This window comes from Salmo salar, chromosome ssa03, assembly GCF_905237065.1.
Source record: "Salmo salar chromosome ssa03, Ssal_v3.1, whole genome shotgun sequence".
NCBI lineage: Eukaryota > Metazoa > Chordata > Actinopteri > Salmoniformes > Salmonidae > Salmo > Salmo salar.
In genome coordinates this window covers 64,930,366-64,947,389 of record NC_059444.1, presented here as the reverse complement: position 1 = coordinate 64,947,389, position 17,024 = coordinate 64,930,366, and the positions used below count along the sequence as shown (strand labels likewise).

At 43.8% G+C, this 17,024-nt stretch overlaps 2 protein-coding genes across 2 annotated transcripts; one reads left to right on the top strand and one right to left on the bottom strand.

The window, feature by feature from the left end:
* The first annotated feature begins 1,165 nt into the window (after nt 1–1,165).
* Nucleotides 1,166–2,497, top strand: LOC106601276 (uncharacterized). Its single transcript, XM_014193361.2, has 2 exons — nt 1,166–1,501; nt 2,065–2,497. Exons 1-2 carry the CDS (start codon nt 1,286–1,288, stop codon nt 2,221–2,223), a joined length of 375 nt encoding a protein of 124 aa, XP_014048836.2. The 5' UTR covers nt 1,166–1,285; the 3' UTR covers nt 2,224–2,497.
* Nucleotides 2,498–7,368: 4,871 nt separating this feature from the next.
* On the bottom strand, nt 7,369–16,086 carry LOC106601275 (retinol dehydrogenase 8). The gene is made up of 6 exons (XM_014193360.2): nt 15,693–16,086; nt 12,016–12,177; nt 9,209–9,388; nt 8,974–9,067; nt 8,622–8,805; nt 7,369–8,334 (listed from the first exon to the last, which is right to left on the bottom strand). The coding sequence occupies exons 1-6, from the start codon at nt 15,796–15,798 to the stop codon at nt 8,107–8,109; spliced, it is 954 nt and encodes a 317-aa protein (XP_014048835.1). The 5' UTR covers nt 15,799–16,086; the 3' UTR covers nt 7,369–8,106.
* Nucleotides 16,087–17,024: the final 938 nt, after the last annotated feature.

Here is a 17,024-nt window from a genome sequence, read left to right as displayed (position 1 = left end):
TATGGTATGGGCAGGCATATGCACAATGTACTCAACTGCATTTTATCAATGGCAATTTGAACCCACAAAAATACCATGATGAGATCCTGAGGCCCATTGTAAGGCACTTTTTTTTTAAAGGTATCTGTGACAAACAGATGCATATCTGTATTTGCAGTCACGTGAAATCCATAGACTAGGGCCTAATGAATTTATTTCAATTGACTGATTTCTTTATATGAACTGTAACTCAGTAAAATCAATGAAATTGGTGCATGTTGCGTTTATATTTTTGTTCAGTATATATTCATTTAACAATATGTTTGCTATTGGATTGAATTAGAACATATCATGATGTCAATGAATGTCCTAAGTTTGGAGACAACTGTTTTTGAAATTGTTTTTTGGGGGTGGGACAGCAATTTACACCACTTCTGTAGAATCACCCAGGTAACAAAAATCTGAACATTTTTCACATGTAATAACATATCACAGATGTGTGGTTGAAAGGAAAGGTTGAAAGGAGTCCTGCATCTCTCTCTTTAGCCAGACAGACTAGTCAATGTTAGTCATGACTTTATCAGTTTTACATTGATGACCTCAACCTCTGTGCCAATAATAGATTTTTCCACCTTTCTAATATCTTTGTTGTTACGTTTTTATGATATAAAAATCTTTGCACATCAGTTGGCAGCTAATGGATATGTCCTGTCATGCGTTCAGCTGAACTCACTATATTGATGATACTTGTGTACTGTGAATGGAGAAATGATCCCACATAGACATCTAAACCAATAATCAACTTGACCATATTAGTAGTGATGTCATAAAGGAGGGTTGTATATAATTTAAATGAATTATATTCTATTGATTCTATGGGGCAGGACTTGTTGGCAGTCTTCTGTGACATCATAATCCACTGTATGGCACTACCATGACAACGTAATTCCAATTCTGAACCTCATAACTCATCTTTCCTTCTAGAGAGTGGTTGATTTTGACATTTTTGCTGAGTTTACTCCTTGCACTTGTGATGGCTTTGAAGTGTAGTACTGTTGTTTTGTTGGTGGCTCTTTACATGGTGGCGTTACACGCTGGACTCCCTGACAGACTCCCAGATGGCGAGGCGCTTCGGGACACCCTGTTACCCCCCATGATCCCTAAGGAGTGGGCCGCCACCCCTCAACTCCAGACCGACACTTACACCATTCTAAATATCCTGTACAAACGACACTTGACAACTGAAGAAAACACGACCACCACCAAGACCGGACAGACTTTGACCCAGACAACCCAAAATTATGCTATGCCTAGCTTTGAATTGCTGCGGACCCGTGTGGCTGACCTCCAGACTTTGGAGAATGCTGGAGTGAGTGAGATTGTATGGAGGAGGCTGGTTCGATTGATTAATGAGACTGAAGACCAAAATCTGGAGACAGCAGGTTCTGTGATGTTGGGTCTCTCCTGTGTGTTGGGAGGACTGGGCCTGCTACTGAAGATCAGCTTGAAAGGCCTTATACAGGTAAAGTGATGTGAAGGGACACTGGGGCTAGGAGGGGGTCTGAGAAAGGCTTTGGGAAACACCACAATGTTATACTTGTATTTTACCTGAAATATGATTCTGTTGTCCTACAGAGACAAATGGCCTAAACTCATCAAAGGCGAGTGTGCGAGGCGTGTGTGATTTATTTTAGAATGCATTGTTTAGAATTATAATGACCCAACTGAATCCGGGTGGGTGGGTGGGTGGGTTGTCCGCTTTGATGCCTCGCTTAACGAGAACTTGTCTCTATTTTTGTATCACTGGCGCTGTAGTCACACAAAACCATACTTAAAACCTTTTGAAACTCATTTGAATTGGAAGAGGTAGCTAAGGGTTGAGGCTTTACAATACTAAATTAGACCAATTCATCCACTTATGGAAACACAACATCGCTATCAACAAAGATGATTGGAGATATGGACTATCCTGCCAGCATTCAGTTACTGCTCTGCCTGTCCTTTCCACCCGCCTTGCTCTGCTTGCTCCGCCGCCTGCTTCTGGTGAGTTTTTCACTTAACAGCCATGTTTCTTTTATTCCTCAGGCCGTGGTTGCTTTGGAGCTTGATGTTGACCAGGACAAGATGAAGGGAGCTGGTCAGACAGACTCCTGTATTGATGCTGCAACTATTCCAGTGTTGACCTCCAAGAACAGTGGCTCTAACAAGAAGAGAGGCCGACTCTCCAAGAGGAGACACCACTGAACACCCTGCTGCAAATATGGGCCATTATTCTTTTTGCACTTGAAAGATTTTGATAAAGATTTTGCTTATTACTATACTTGATGTTTCCATTTCATTATTTTGCTCAATTGATATTTTTTTGTAGAAGTTTCAATAGTTTTTAAAATGACCTCATTCAGATGGGCACAAAAACAAGACAAGAGGTTGCTTTACAGTGGAGCATTATAGTTTTTCTCAGTCGCTTTGGTGCATTTTTCACATCATCCCTAACATGTGCAAAATAATAAGTGCATTTCTCAGAACAATTTGTACTAACTGCAATATACAATAGATGTGTTTCTAAAGCTAGTCAGTCACTAAAAATCCTTAGTACATCTCTCAAAAGTAAATATTCATGCCAATGATCATGTCAGTGTCATCAGAATGATAAGTCATTGAGTCATTGTTCACGAACAAGGTCGTCAAAATGTTTAGGCATGTTGTCAATGGAACTGTGTACTTTGACAGTATTACCTGATGTAAACTTAGGCTACAGTTTGGATGACAGTTACTGTATTGAAAATGCACAAGGCTGCACTTCTATGGCATATATCAATTTCAACAGTACTATTTACATATTACTGTATGTGGGTTATTGATTGAAAGAGACTGGACAACCCAAGGGGCACAAAGGAAAAAAAACGAAATTAGAAAGAAACACAGGAACCCCCCCCCTAAGGCACAACTTTGCCCGCAGCACTGTTCTAGTGCTGTCTCCTCACATCCAGACGTTCCTGTCTGTCGGCCCACATATTCTCATCCACATCACACCGGATATTTTCCCTTCCAATGCAACGTGGAAAGAATCTTTTGGAATGCCTTATCCATCCTCTGCAGGCGTCTACTGTGATGTCCTCACATGCTGCATCCATTGCAGCCAGCAGGGTCATCTGTGTGTGTGGCTGACGATCGTACACCTTCCACCGCCATGCTGAAAAGAACTCCTCCATTGGGTTAAGGAATGGTGAATAAGGTGGGAGGAATTCTATGAGCATCCTCGGGTGGGTCACAAACCATTGCCTTATGATGTTTGATCGATGGAAACTCACATTATCACAAATGACCACATACTTTGGCAAATCCTCTCTAAACAGACCCCTCTCATCATCAGGGATGAGAGCCCTGCAGAGAGTCTCTAAAAAGTTGAGTAGATGCTGGGTGTTGTATGGCCCTATAAGAGGGATATGGGTTAGGACACCATGCTCCGAAATAGCAGCACACATGGTGATATTTCCTCCCCGTTGGCCTGGCAAATCCACAGTAGCTCTGTGACCGATGATATTCCGACCCCGCCTTCTGCATTTGGTCAGGTTGAAGCCAGCCTCATCCACGTATCCAAAGTTGTGAGAGGGTTCACTTGATTCCAACTCCATTATACGCTATATCCCAGAACACACAGTTGAATTTGTTTTGGTAAGGAAGAGTGACATAAAATGTACATATATTGCATGTTCCTTCCACAGCAATGGAAATGTGTGCAGTTTATGCCTACTGTACTATGTATCACTATAAAAATGTTGCTGTAAAGTAGTTACATAGATATGTTTTACCTGTACATACTGGTACCGTAGCTCCTCAACTCTGTCCTCATTCCTTTGGAATGGTACACGGTACAGCTGTTTCATACTCATCTGGTTTCTATGCAGCACCTTGTCGATGGTTGAGATGCTAACCGTATGGATGTTTTCAAAGACATCGTTGTCTTCTATAATGGTCCTTTGTATTTCCCTGAGTCTCATGGCATTGTTTGCTCGGACCATGGTGCAAATAGCCTCCTCCTGTTGAGGTGTGAAAAGGCGTCCTCTGCCACCGGTTTGAGGTAATCTTGCAGTCCTATGTGGGGAAAAATGCAGTGATGCATCGCACACTTTCACATAGACAAAAACTATGCGAACACACATTTTACTGTAAAACATACAGGTGGGTGCATGTAAGGTGCAGTATGTATCTGTATAGAGTATATTTCTGTATGCTGTGAAATACAAGTGGACTACTGTAATATGAAGCATTGTAGGAAGTATACAGTATACTGCTTATATACAGTAACTGTGCACTGTACATTGGTGGACATACCTGTTCTCTCTTCGAAACGTTTGAACTATTGAGGACACGGTTGATCTCCCAATATTCGGCTGCACCCTTCGACCCGCCTCAGCCATTGTAAGGCCATGATTGACAACATGGTCTACAATAGTGGCCCTTATGTCATCAGATATGCGCCTATGTCCTCTTCTGCCTCTTCCTCTGTTTTGCCTTCCACCACGCATCCTTGCTCCTCTTCTTCCTCCTCCTCTTGGCTGTTGACCCTGTTCGTTTCCTGGTCCATCCATTATTGTAAAATTGCAACTCAGTGTTGTGGTCTGTCTATATATGCTTGCCAATTGATTCTTCATGAGATGCACCTTTGAGCAATTTAGACAACTGGTTGATTGTTGGTTGAACTAACACTTTACATTACTTCATGAGTGAGGGTCAATTTCACCTGCACCATTCATCAATTCACCTTTTTGTACAAAAGGTCTAATAGAAATGTGTAAAACTATGCTTGACAGTTTATGACAAATAGTTCAACAATTTTGCATGTAATGGCTTATGCAAGGAACTAATGCCTAGATGTTTTGAGGGGTAAGACTATTCAACAGAGAACCATCTACTATATTTTGATCAACGTGACATGAGCAATTGAAAATGTGGAAAAAAGCTGACACTTGTACATTATCAATTGCAATATGTACAAAAGCAAATGCAATTTGTTCAAAGGAATAAGAAATTGCTTTAATGATGTGCACAAGTGACTAGATGATTTGGAATTTGTACAAGTAGTATCAAGAATGGCACTTTTGATCTAAGAAATGCACCAAAGCGACTGAGAAAACTGTAAGGAGAGTGGACCCACATATTAAAAACAGTTGGTAGGTAACAAAAACTGACACTGTGTATCCGCCCAAAAGGACATTTACTTTTATAGTGCAAATTTTCAAACATATAGACCTTGGTCAGGCATCATTTAAGTGATATTGAGGATACAGAGGAAGTAGCCTACACAGCAGCCTGGTGTTGTGGTTATCTGTCATCATGCCCTGAGTTCATAGTGAAGCATTCGACTAGGCCTCAACTCCACTCACCCTCTCCCTCTTCCTTTAGTCTCGCTCACCTCTTTCTCGTCTCCTTCTCTTTCGCTCCTTCTCTCTGAGGACATAGGGACTGGCATGACGTATTGGTCCTGATGAAACAGAGAAGGGGCCTGAACTGAACCAGAATTGACCTGGCGACAACCAAGACTAAACACTTTAGGAATGTGTCTGACGATGAGAATGCCAAAGAAAATGTTTTAGCTACTCCCTGTGTGTGTGTGTGTGTTTTTTGTATGCATGTGTGCATGTGTGTGTGTGTGCATGCGGGCTTGAGTGTTCTTTCATAAGTGAAGGTTATATAAGTCTACACATTTGGAGTGTGCATGTGGAGGCTGTGTGTTTGTGCATCAGTGTGAGTTGTGTGTATTTAGTGGCTTAGTAATTGCAACAGGGTCAAGACCAAGCCACATCATGTTGCCCCTGATTATATCGCAATTATGTTCTTGATTTTGAAACAAAAGTGCCCAACAATGGTTTGATAAGAATAATACCTTTTGTTTAATGAGACTTGCTGTAACTCCTGTGTTCATTCAATTAGTAAACAGGTCTTTTATTCAGCCTGGGGCACCCCATCCCTAATTTTCCTAAATCAGACACACCCCCGCCCCCCACCCCCACCCTGCAGCGTCCCACATCGGGGCCTCGGCAACATTCAGAACACAGGCTCCACCCCACTCCCCCCTGGACTGACCCCCCACCCATTTGATTGTGATTGACAGCGTCTTTGTTCCATTGTGCGTAGCTGTCGCCTCTGATGAAGACACACACACACACGCACACACATACACACAGACCTATGTAGCTCCCCTCACTGCACAGTGCACAGAAAGACCTGGCTGCTACCGCTGTTGCAATACGTAGCGTACTGCTGATTAGCTCTACACAGCCAGGATCCTCTGGGTACCACCTCTACAGACAGGGACTCTACAGACAGACCTGGGCTCCCTCTCTGTAGGTCTCTCTGTCTCTCTCTCTTCCCTTTCTCTCACTCTTTCTCCCTCTCTTGGTTTCTGTGTCTCTCTCTCTGTTTCTCTCTCTCTCTCAGTGGACTGGGGGTCCAGGGCTGAGGGTCCGAGGCTGAGGGTGTGAGGGAGACAGCTGGTGAGGGAGGCTCTGGGGTGCAGCGGGGCCGTTTCTGAGGAGGAGGCCGTCAATAACAGGGCTCACCCCTCCTCAGGGATGGGAACCAGGTCATATTCTCTCACATGGCACAAAGCAGGGCGTGTGTGTGTGTGTGTGTGTGTGTGGGGGGGGCGAGAGTGCTGGATGGGGAGCAGGCCATGACCTCTTTATATCCATCAACAGATCACTGGCTTGGTCCACACACACATACACTGCACACAAGCAGATGCAAAAGAACACACACACACACACACACACACACACACACACACACACACACACACACACACACACACACACACACACACACACGGATACTTAACAGCAGGACTAGAGACCTATTGGCTATGAGTGTAAGGAGACAGATCTCAGATTAGTTTACATTTCCATGGTCATTTGCAAACCAACTTTCTCTCACACGGTATCATTCACTGGTTCTCCAGCCGAACCACACACAGAATAACTTTTAACACCAGTGGTTGGAAACATCCACTCAGACCCTAGAAAAACATTATCCAGTCCAAACCCACAGAGATCAGTAACTTCAAAGAACAATAACCTTAATCAAGACTTACAACCCCCCTGAAAACAAACCAATATCATATGGCTACAATGATCTCCATCCCTAGACAACAGTGTAATACTCTCAACAGGTCTCCTGCTCATTGAGCTGTGTGTGCTGTAGCGTCTGTAGTGGAATCTCACCCTAGCTGATGGTACAGCTAGAGAGAACACACGGTGATCTAGTGCCCCCAACTGGTTCACATAGAGTCCTGCATGCACAATGGAAACCAGGCTCTCTGGAAACCCCACCAAAGACATTGAGCTAAATGCCTTGTCATTACAGCGTCATTAGGAAAAAGGCTGTCTCTTTCAGAGTAAACCAAGAAGTTTATTTCTAAATCAATGAATTACTTTCAAAAATAAGATATTAACAATCTATCCATTCATAAACTTTTAAAAACCCCACATTCAGCTTATAAAAAGATGCAGAAATAATATGATTAAACAGCAAAACAACAATACTACTATAAAGATATACATCAAATCAAATGTACAATGAAGGAATCTAGTAGATTCTTTATAACTCAGAGCTAAATACTGCATTGTACTAAGAGTTTAGCAAGGCCTGAGTCTTAAGTTCATTGGGTGCTATGTTACGCTTTCACTGTGATTGTAATGCTGTTGTTTCTTGTTATTCTTTGTAACTGGTTATGTGTGTTTTGTTTTTTAGTCCACAGACGGACAGACGGGCAGACAGACAGACAGACAGACAGACAGACGGACGGGCGGACAGACGGACAGATGGACAGACAAACAGATGGACAGACAGTGTCATTGCCCCAGCAGCACCTCAAAAGACCGGGACTGGGGAGATACATGGCTGTGTTTGTGGGTAAGTTGTTTGTGTGTAATCATGTGTATGTATGAGGAGGGCCAGGAGTTTTTCCCGATCACATGATCTGACCAGAAAAAACTCCTAGCCCCATGTATGAGGTCACACTGTACTGTCTGTGTTTGTGCAATTGTGCGTGTTGCCTGGCCAAAGCTTATCCTGGTTCTCTCACAGCCTCTCTCGCCGAGAACTACATGCCCCCTCCAGTCTCTCTCAGTTCGGTGAGATGGTCCGTCGGCGCAGGCAGCTGCAGGTCAGGCACTTAAGGATGCTCATGGTGATGTGCATGAGGGGGCCGAAGTTGAACAACAGGTTGTAGAAGGTGTTGACCGACAGGCTGCCTGTCTCGTCGGCGTACTTCATGGCCACGATGGGCGTGTACAGGCTGTTGGTCAGGTTCCTGAAGCGAGGGTTCCTTGACTCAATCACCTTCTTAGTACACTACATGGGAGAGAGTGAGAGAGAGAGAGAGAGAGAGAGAGAGAGAGAGAGAGAGAGAGAGAGAGAGAGAGAGAGAGAGAGAGAGAGAGAGAGAGAGAGAGAGAGAGATCATTGAGTGTTTACATCACACCTGAGTTTCTTTCAAATACTTTGTGTTTGTTGGTCTGGAGTGCCAGATGGGATTGGATTTGTACTTGTGGGACTATTCCATTGGTTCCATTACACTAGGCAAACTCAAAATCCCATGAACCAAAGGGTGACACAGGGAGGGGAGAGTGTTCACTAACCTTGGCGATGTCCTCTGGGGTCTGGCCCATGGCCTCAAAGATATCCTTGGAGGAGGGCAGGTAAACATCTTTAAAGTAGCGCACTGTGTCTGCATCAGCTCCTGGGTACTCCATCTTGGCCACGTCCTCCATCATCTTCGTCTCAAACTCAGTGTGCACCGGCCCTGGCTCAATCATAGACAAACTGACCGGAGAGAATAGAATAGATCTTTATTAATCTATTACACATAACAGCAATTCTTTCATTTTGCTGACACAGTAACCAGGTAATTGAACGCCCACTGTGAGAGATACCAAGAGATGTAATGACAGAAACACAATAGGAGTACAAGACAGACTGAGAGGAACTCACTGGACGTTGAACTTGAGCAGTTGGACAGCCATACTCTCACAGAAGCCCTCCATGGCGAACTTGGAGGCAGTGTAGACATCGTTGAACACTACACCTACGGGCAGAGCAGACTCAGGGTCAGGAGGAATGATAGTCAGAGAGCAGGACCGGAATCTACAGCTTTTACAGTTAGCCTGCTGGTCCAGATCTGGATGTGCGCTAGCCAAAGCCTCAATCGTTGTCATGCCAGTCTTACCCTGTAGACCCATAACACTGCTCATGACCACGATGTGTCCCGCCCGCCTCTTCTTCATGTCAGGCATGACCTCTTTAATCATCCTCACCACGCCAAAGAAGTTGGTCTCAAACACCCTCTTCATCTCCTCCATACTGATGCTTTCCACTGGTCCCAACAAGCCCACACCTGCATTGTTGACTGAGGGGAGACTCACAGATAGAGACAAGGGTTACAGACCTGTAGTTACACTACCGATACTATACAGTTACTACACTGTAGCCTTCTGTACAGACAACTATAGTTAAGGTTTAGAGCTGAGGCTCTAATACTTTAGTCACAACTGATGTTTTGTAGGCCATCATTGTTTTATTTATTTTTGACAGCCTACCAAAAGGCAAAAGGCCTTATGCGGGGCTGGGATTAAAAATACAAATAAATGAAATACAAATATAGGACAAAACACACATCACGACAAGAGAGACAACACAACACTACATACAGAGAGACCTAAGGCAACAACATAGCAAGGCAGCAACACATGACAACACAGCATGGTAGCAACAGAACATGACAACAACATGGTAGCAACACAACATGGCAGCAGCACAACATGGCAGCAGCACAAAACAGGGTACAAACATTATTGGGCACAGAAAACAGCACAAAGGGCAAGAGACAACAATACATCATGGAAAGCAGCCACAACTGTCCGTAAGTGTCCATGATTGAGTCTTTGAATGAAGAGATTGAGATAAAACTGTCCAGTTTGGGTGTTTGTTGCAGCTCGTTCCAGTCGCTAGCTGCAGCGAACTGAAAAGACGAGCGATCCAGGGATGTCTGTGCTTTGGGGACCTTTATCAGAATGTGACTGGCAGAACGGGTGTTGTATGTGGAGGATGAGGGCTGCAGTAGATATCTCAGATAGGGCGGGACTGAGGTCTAAGAGGGTTTTATAAATAAGCATCAACCAGTGGGTCTTGCGACAGGTATACAGAGATGACCAGTTTACAGAGGAGTATAGAGCGCAGTGATGTGTCCTATAAGGAGCATTGGTGGCAAATCTGATGTTCGAATGGTAAAGAACATCTAGCCACTCGAGAGCACCCTTACCTGCTGATCTATAAATAACGTCTCTGTAATCTAGCATGGGTAGTATGGTCCTCTGAATTAGGGTTAGTTTGGCAGCTGGGGTGAAAGAGATTACGATAGAAGAAACCAAGTCTAGATTTAACTTTAGCCTGCAGCTTTGATATGTGCTGTGTGAAGGGCAGTATACCGTCTAGCCATACTCCCAAGTACTTGTATGAGGTGACTACCTCAAGCTCTAATCCCTCAGAGGTAGTAATCACACCTGTGGGGAGAGGGGCATTCTTCTTACCAAACCACATGACCTTTGTTTAGGAGGTGTTCAGAACAAGGTTAAGGGTAGAGAAAGATTGTTGGACAGTACGAAAGCTTTGTTGTAGAGCATTTAACACAAACTCCGGGGAGGGGCCAGCTGAGTATTAGACTGTATCATCTGCATATAAATGAATGAGAGCGCTTCCTACTGCCTGAGCTATGTTGTTGATGTAAATTGAGAAGAGCGTGGGGCCTAGGATTGAGCCTGGGGTACTCCCTTGGTGACAGGCAGTGGTTGAGACAGCAGATGTTCTGACTTTATACACTGCACTCTTTGTGAGAGGTAGTTAGAAAACCAGGCCAAAGACCCCTCAGAGACACCAATACTCCTTAGCCGGCCCACAAGAATGGAATGGTCTATCGTATTAAAAGCTTTGGCCAAATCAATAAAAATAGCAGCACAACATTGCTTAGAATCAAGGAAAATGGTGACATCATTGAGGACCTTTAAAGTTGCAGTGACACATCCATAACCTGAGTGGAAACCAGATACAATACCAGAGAGACTACTATAGACATCAAGAAAGCCAGAATTTGTTCTTAATTGACTTGCCTAGTTATATAAAGTTTTGAATTGTATGAACACTAGTTTTGTGTCTTGAAATACTTTCGGGAAGAATGTATGATTTTTTTCTCTGTGGCCTCCCGAGTGGTGCAGCGGTCTAAGGCACTGCATCTCAGTGCAAGAGGTGTCACTATAGTCCCTGATTTGAATCCAGGCTGTATCACATCCGGCCACGATTGACCCAGCGTCAATCGTGGCCGGGGTAGGCCGTCATTGTAAATAAGAATGAGTTCTTAACTGACTTGCCTAGTTAAATTCAAATTAAAAAACTAAAAAACATGAACTCCATTGGTCAGATAGTGATTGCACTATTCACTGTCACCACTAGGTGTCAGCACATGAATGAAATAAATAGAGAGGTGTGATGTAACAGTCTGCTGGGCTGTTTTGTTGTATTAAGGGTAGAGGGGGTAGTGTTGGGGAGTGGAGGGTCAGGAGTGAACCTATGAATAGAAACAGTTTTCCTGGAAAATCAGAGTCCACCAGTTGAAACAGAGGTTAGAGTTTTAAGGTGTACATATACACATAGGCCTAGACCCTTCAAATTGAACTCTGGACCTCGAAGCCAGTTCCACTGCATCTTTTCATTGTTCCTCCAGGGACTGATTTGGACCTGGGACACCAGGTGTGTGGAATTATTAATCAAGTAGAAAATTAAAACCAGCAGGCTTTGGACCTCGTAGGGTAAGAGTTGAATAGCCCTGGTCTAGATGAACGCATGCCCTGGAACACACACATTCACAAACCCACACACACAAAAAGGCGAGGTTATTTGTCCCAAGGCTAGAGATCAGGTCATTGCCACACAAAAGGCCAGGGCAGGAGGTTTAGCTCGTTAGTTCCAGCCTTGTTAACTCACTGAGGATATCAATATGGCGGTCCTTGACACTGTTGATGCACTGCTTGACTGACTCATCACTGCACACGTCCAGAGGCAGCAGCATGAGGGTCTTCCCATACGCATCACCTGCTGCCTCCACCAGCTTATCCTTCTTCTTCAGGTCACGCATGGTGGCAATGACTGGGAGAGGGAGAAAGAGAGAGAGAGGGGATGGAGAGAGAGAGAGGCAGAGAGTGATAGGGGGGTGAGAGAGAGGCAGAGAGAGAGACATTGTTGATGCACTGCTTGACTGACTCATCACTGCACACATCCAGAGGTAGCAGCATGAGGGTCTTCCTATACGCATCACCTGCTGTGACCTGTTGCCACAAGAAAAGGGCAGCCACTGAAGAACAAACACCATTGTAAATACAACCCATATTACTTTAACTATTTGCACATCCTTACAACACTGTACATAGCCATAGTCTGTAATCCTTTGAAACTTGTGAGTGTAATGTTTACTGTTAATTTTTGATAGTTGATTTCCCTTTTGTTTATTGTCTATTTCACTTGCTTTGGCAATGTAAACATACACTACATGGCCAAAAGTGTGTGGATTTGGCTATTTCAGCCACACCCGTTTCTGACAGGTGTTTAAAATCAAGCGCACCACCATGCAATCTCCATAGACAAACATTGGCAGTAAAATGGCCTTACTGAAGAGCTCAGTGAATTTCAAAGTGATACCGTCATAGGATGCCACCTTTCCAACAAATCATTTCCTCAAATTTCTGCCCTGCTAGAACTGCCCAGTCAACTGTAAGTGCTGTTATTGTGAAGTGGAAACGTCTAGGAGCAGAAAAGTCTCAGCCACAAAGTAATAGGCCAAACAAGCTTGCAGAACAGGACAGACGAGTGCTGAAGCGCATAGCGAGTAATAATTGACTGTCCTCGGTTGCAACACTCACTACTGAGTTCCAAACTGACTCTGGAAGCAATGTCAGCACAAGAATTGTTCGTCGGGAGCTTCATAAAATGGATTCCCATGGCCGAGCAGCCGCAGACAAGCCTAAGATCACCATGCACAATGCCAAGCGTTGGCTGGAGAGGTGTAAAGCTCGCCGCCATTCGACTCTGGAAATGCGTTCTCTGGAGTGATGAATCACTCTGCACCATCTGGCAGTCTGACGGATGAATCTGGGTTTGGCAGATGCCAAAAGAACGCTCCCTGCCCGAATGCATAGTGCCAACTGGAAAGTTTGGTGGAGGAGGAATAATGGTCTGGGCTGTTTTTCATGGTTCAGCTCCTTAGTTCCAGTGAAGGGAAATCTTAACGCTACAGCATACAATGATATTCTAGATGATTCTGTGCTTCCAACTTTGTGGCAACAGTTTGGAGAAGGCCCTGTTCTGTTTCAGAAGGACAATGAACCAGTGCACAAAGCACAAAGCGAGGACCATACAGACTGTGAGCCAGGCCTAATCGCCCAACATCACTGCCCGACCTCACTCATGCTCTTGTGGTGGAATGGAAGCAAGTCCCTGCAGCAATGTTCCAATATCTAGTGAAAAGCTTCCCAGAAGAGTGGAGGCTGTTACAGCAGCAAAGGGGGGACCAACTCCATATTAATGCCCATGATTTTGGAATGAGATGTTTGACGAGCAGGTGTCCACATACTTTTAGCCATGCAGTGTATGTTTCCCATGCCAATAAAGCCCTTTGAATTGAGAGAGGCAGAGAGAGAGAGACAAGAGATAGAGAGGCAGGAAGAAGAGAGGCAGAGAGAGAGAGAGAGAGAGAGAGAGAGCAAAGAGAGAGAGAGAGAGAGAGAGCAATATATCTGAGCTATATGAGACTACATGGAACAGACTGATGACTGACACACTGACCCATAGATAAGCATATATAGTAGACTTGCACACAGGTTTATATGCAGACAGACAGACAGACAGACAGACAGACAGACAGACAGACAGACAGACAGACAGACAGACAGACAGACAGACAGACAGACAGACAGACAGACAGACAGACAGACAGACAGACAGACAACAGCCATGCAGGTCAGTGGGTCTATTCCACGTCCATCCGCTTGTGTAACACACTATTGATTCCCTTTGAACTCTGGACCTGGGAGACATGAACCCTCATAGAGTAACAAACAGTATCTACCATCTACAGTATGTACAGAAAGGTTTTCCACATGTTTGCATCTTGCGACTTGACATTCTCCATTCCAAGTTTACAGTGAGGTCAACCACCTCTGTGTTTATTGACGAGATCTAACACAGAAATAGAGAGACAACAGTATTACACAATAGAGATCAATGGTGGAAATCAACAGCTCTAATCAGGCACTGATCTGAAGACCTGCTGTCCTTGATGAATGAAGACATCCTCTTATCTCATCTGCTTCTGTAACCTCTGACCCAAAACCCCCAATGACAATCCAGTATCTATGGAGTGAGTGGAAGAGCATGGAATAATGGTGTGTGAATAGAATAAGCACTGCTCATATCTGCTTTACTAGTGAGGGTGTGGAAGTGCTAGCGACTGCATACTGTCTGTGGAGGGCACGTGTTGTACACCTACGAGTAAGATCTTCATGATGAGAGAATTGGGTGTCTGTAAAGCAACAGAGAGATGTATGCGTTTCAACAGAACAACAGTTGCATTGTTCTTTCAGTTGTTGTTGTAATTATTCTTGGGCAACAGCTTAGTAAACATTCTTGAATGGAACCACACTGCCCTGAACTAGGATTGTTCAGGTTTCTCTGTAGTTGGCAAATGTCACTGCTACCAATTAATACTCAGAATAACAGCGCAATATTTAATCTGGATTTTCATGATCCTTCAGAGAGAACAGATCAAGTTATTTTCTGCAATGTGGTCTCTCTCTTTCTTGGAAGCAGGTCACAGTTCAACGAGAATGATTCAACCCTGAGTACTGTTGAGGGAGCTGTTAATCGCTTCTGTTGCGCTCCTCTATTTCACGGCAATAAATCCCAAGACCCCACTACCCTCAAAGAAAAAATGATTCTACGTAACCCTAGACTGAAATTAATGATGGGATGTCTGTAGCTGGAAAGTGGATGACAAACGAACAATGTCCGCGACGAGCCCCGAGCTCCGCTGAGCCCAGATGAAGCCTTCAAACAAGCCTTGCTAGTGAACCTTCGCTTGTACAGGTCTCAAACTTTGTCCCTCTTTCAACACTCGCTCCAGAGAGGGGACTATAGGCGCATTAGACACGGCACTAAACCGGGGCAGCGGTCTACAATTCAGTGCGATAAAGGGGGCTTTGTACGAGAGAAGTCACTTGAAAGAGAACTGGCAGTCTCTTTTATGATCCCCGCCTGGCAAGCGGCATCCTCGCGGAGCCGTACCCTGGAAACGTTGCTTTCAGATGATAATAGCTGAATCAAGGGGGGTAGAGAACCAGAGGGCTCACGATAGGAAATATATATCTTTTTTAAACACTAGCAATAGGAGATTTAGTCTAAAAGTAAAACGTGTAGGCTATAATTTATGGGCGCAAAGGTCAAACCTGCGCGTAAAAGTTGTTTTGGATATATAGACTAATGATGACCCTATTTGTACACAGAACATATTCCATAAGGGTTCAAACAAAGATCAGAGGGATTTTAGCAGCATGTCGGATCAAGCTTCTGAAGTTAAAGGCAGATAAACAGTGTAAAGAAAGCGCATTTACCATGGTAACGCTTCTTTTCATCTTTGGCCAGCAGGACCGCGATTCGTAACCCGATGCCGGAGGAGCAACCGGTGATCAGAACTACTTTTTGTCCACTGCTCGCCATGGCTTGTCCGGTTAGGTCGTGCGTTTTAGTGCTCTTCTGCTCCGGATGGTTGTTGTAGAGCGAGCTCGAGCACTGGACTTTAAAAACTAAAGCGGATCATGCAAACACAGCGGCCATGTGAGCGGGTAATTTAGTCACATGTCCTATAAAATCGTTTACTAAAAAAGACGAGGCACCTCGCAAATTCGACTGCCAGCAGAATGTTTAATCTGATAAATGCTGCTTTCCCTGAATTGATCAAAAAAAAGAACCTAAATGAATCCCTGTTTTACTGTGTGTGGCAGCCTAACATATGTGTAGGGGTTACATTGATAAGCATTTTTCATGCAATTTTGAACAACAGCCTCAATAAATATTTATTTCCCAGTAGGGCCTATGTTTAATGTTGCTGTGTTTGGATACATTCGCCTCTGTCAGACATAGGCCTACCTATTGCTGCAACCTGGTCTCAGAGCATTTCGTATTATTCTGTAGGCTACGTAAATCGGAGTTACTTCATTTAGTATATACTACGTTTTGTATGGTATTATTTGTGGATGTCCATCATCCATTTCGTATGATATGTTACGAATTACAATTCATATTATATGTTACAAATTGAATTCATTCAATATGTTACAAATTGCAATTCATACAATATGTTACGAATTAGAATAATGTACACTATTCTACGGATTTTTCAAATGTATGATATGTAACAAATTCCATTTTTTTTGTGGCTAACGTTAGCTAGGTGTCTAGGTGGCTAAAGCTAACGTTATGTAACCATACCAAACGTAACATATCATACTAATTTGAGCCCCGGATTGACATTTACTGTGTCATGTCTAGTCTATGAGACCTGGCTGATTTATGCCTAGTCATAAAACCCCGACCTGTAGGCCTACTTTTGGCTTAAGTAAACAAATATTTTTTATAGAGTATTATATTAAATATTAATGAAGAAACATTTAAGATTGTAGAAACCTATATCAGAATTGTGTGCTGCTATTAGACCATTCAATTTCAATTTGACCACAATGTTCAAATAATGAGTACCCTATAGATTAAAGTGTGATAACAATTGAAGGTCAAGCGCAAAGTTCAATATTGTGGCGTTAAGTCCTACGTCACGTCACTATATTCAAATTTCACACTGGTGTGGTTTCAGCTCTCCTTCAGGAACGTTGCGTAATCTAGATGCGCTACAGCGCTGGAGCTCTCCTGCCATCTCCTGGCAGAATGAA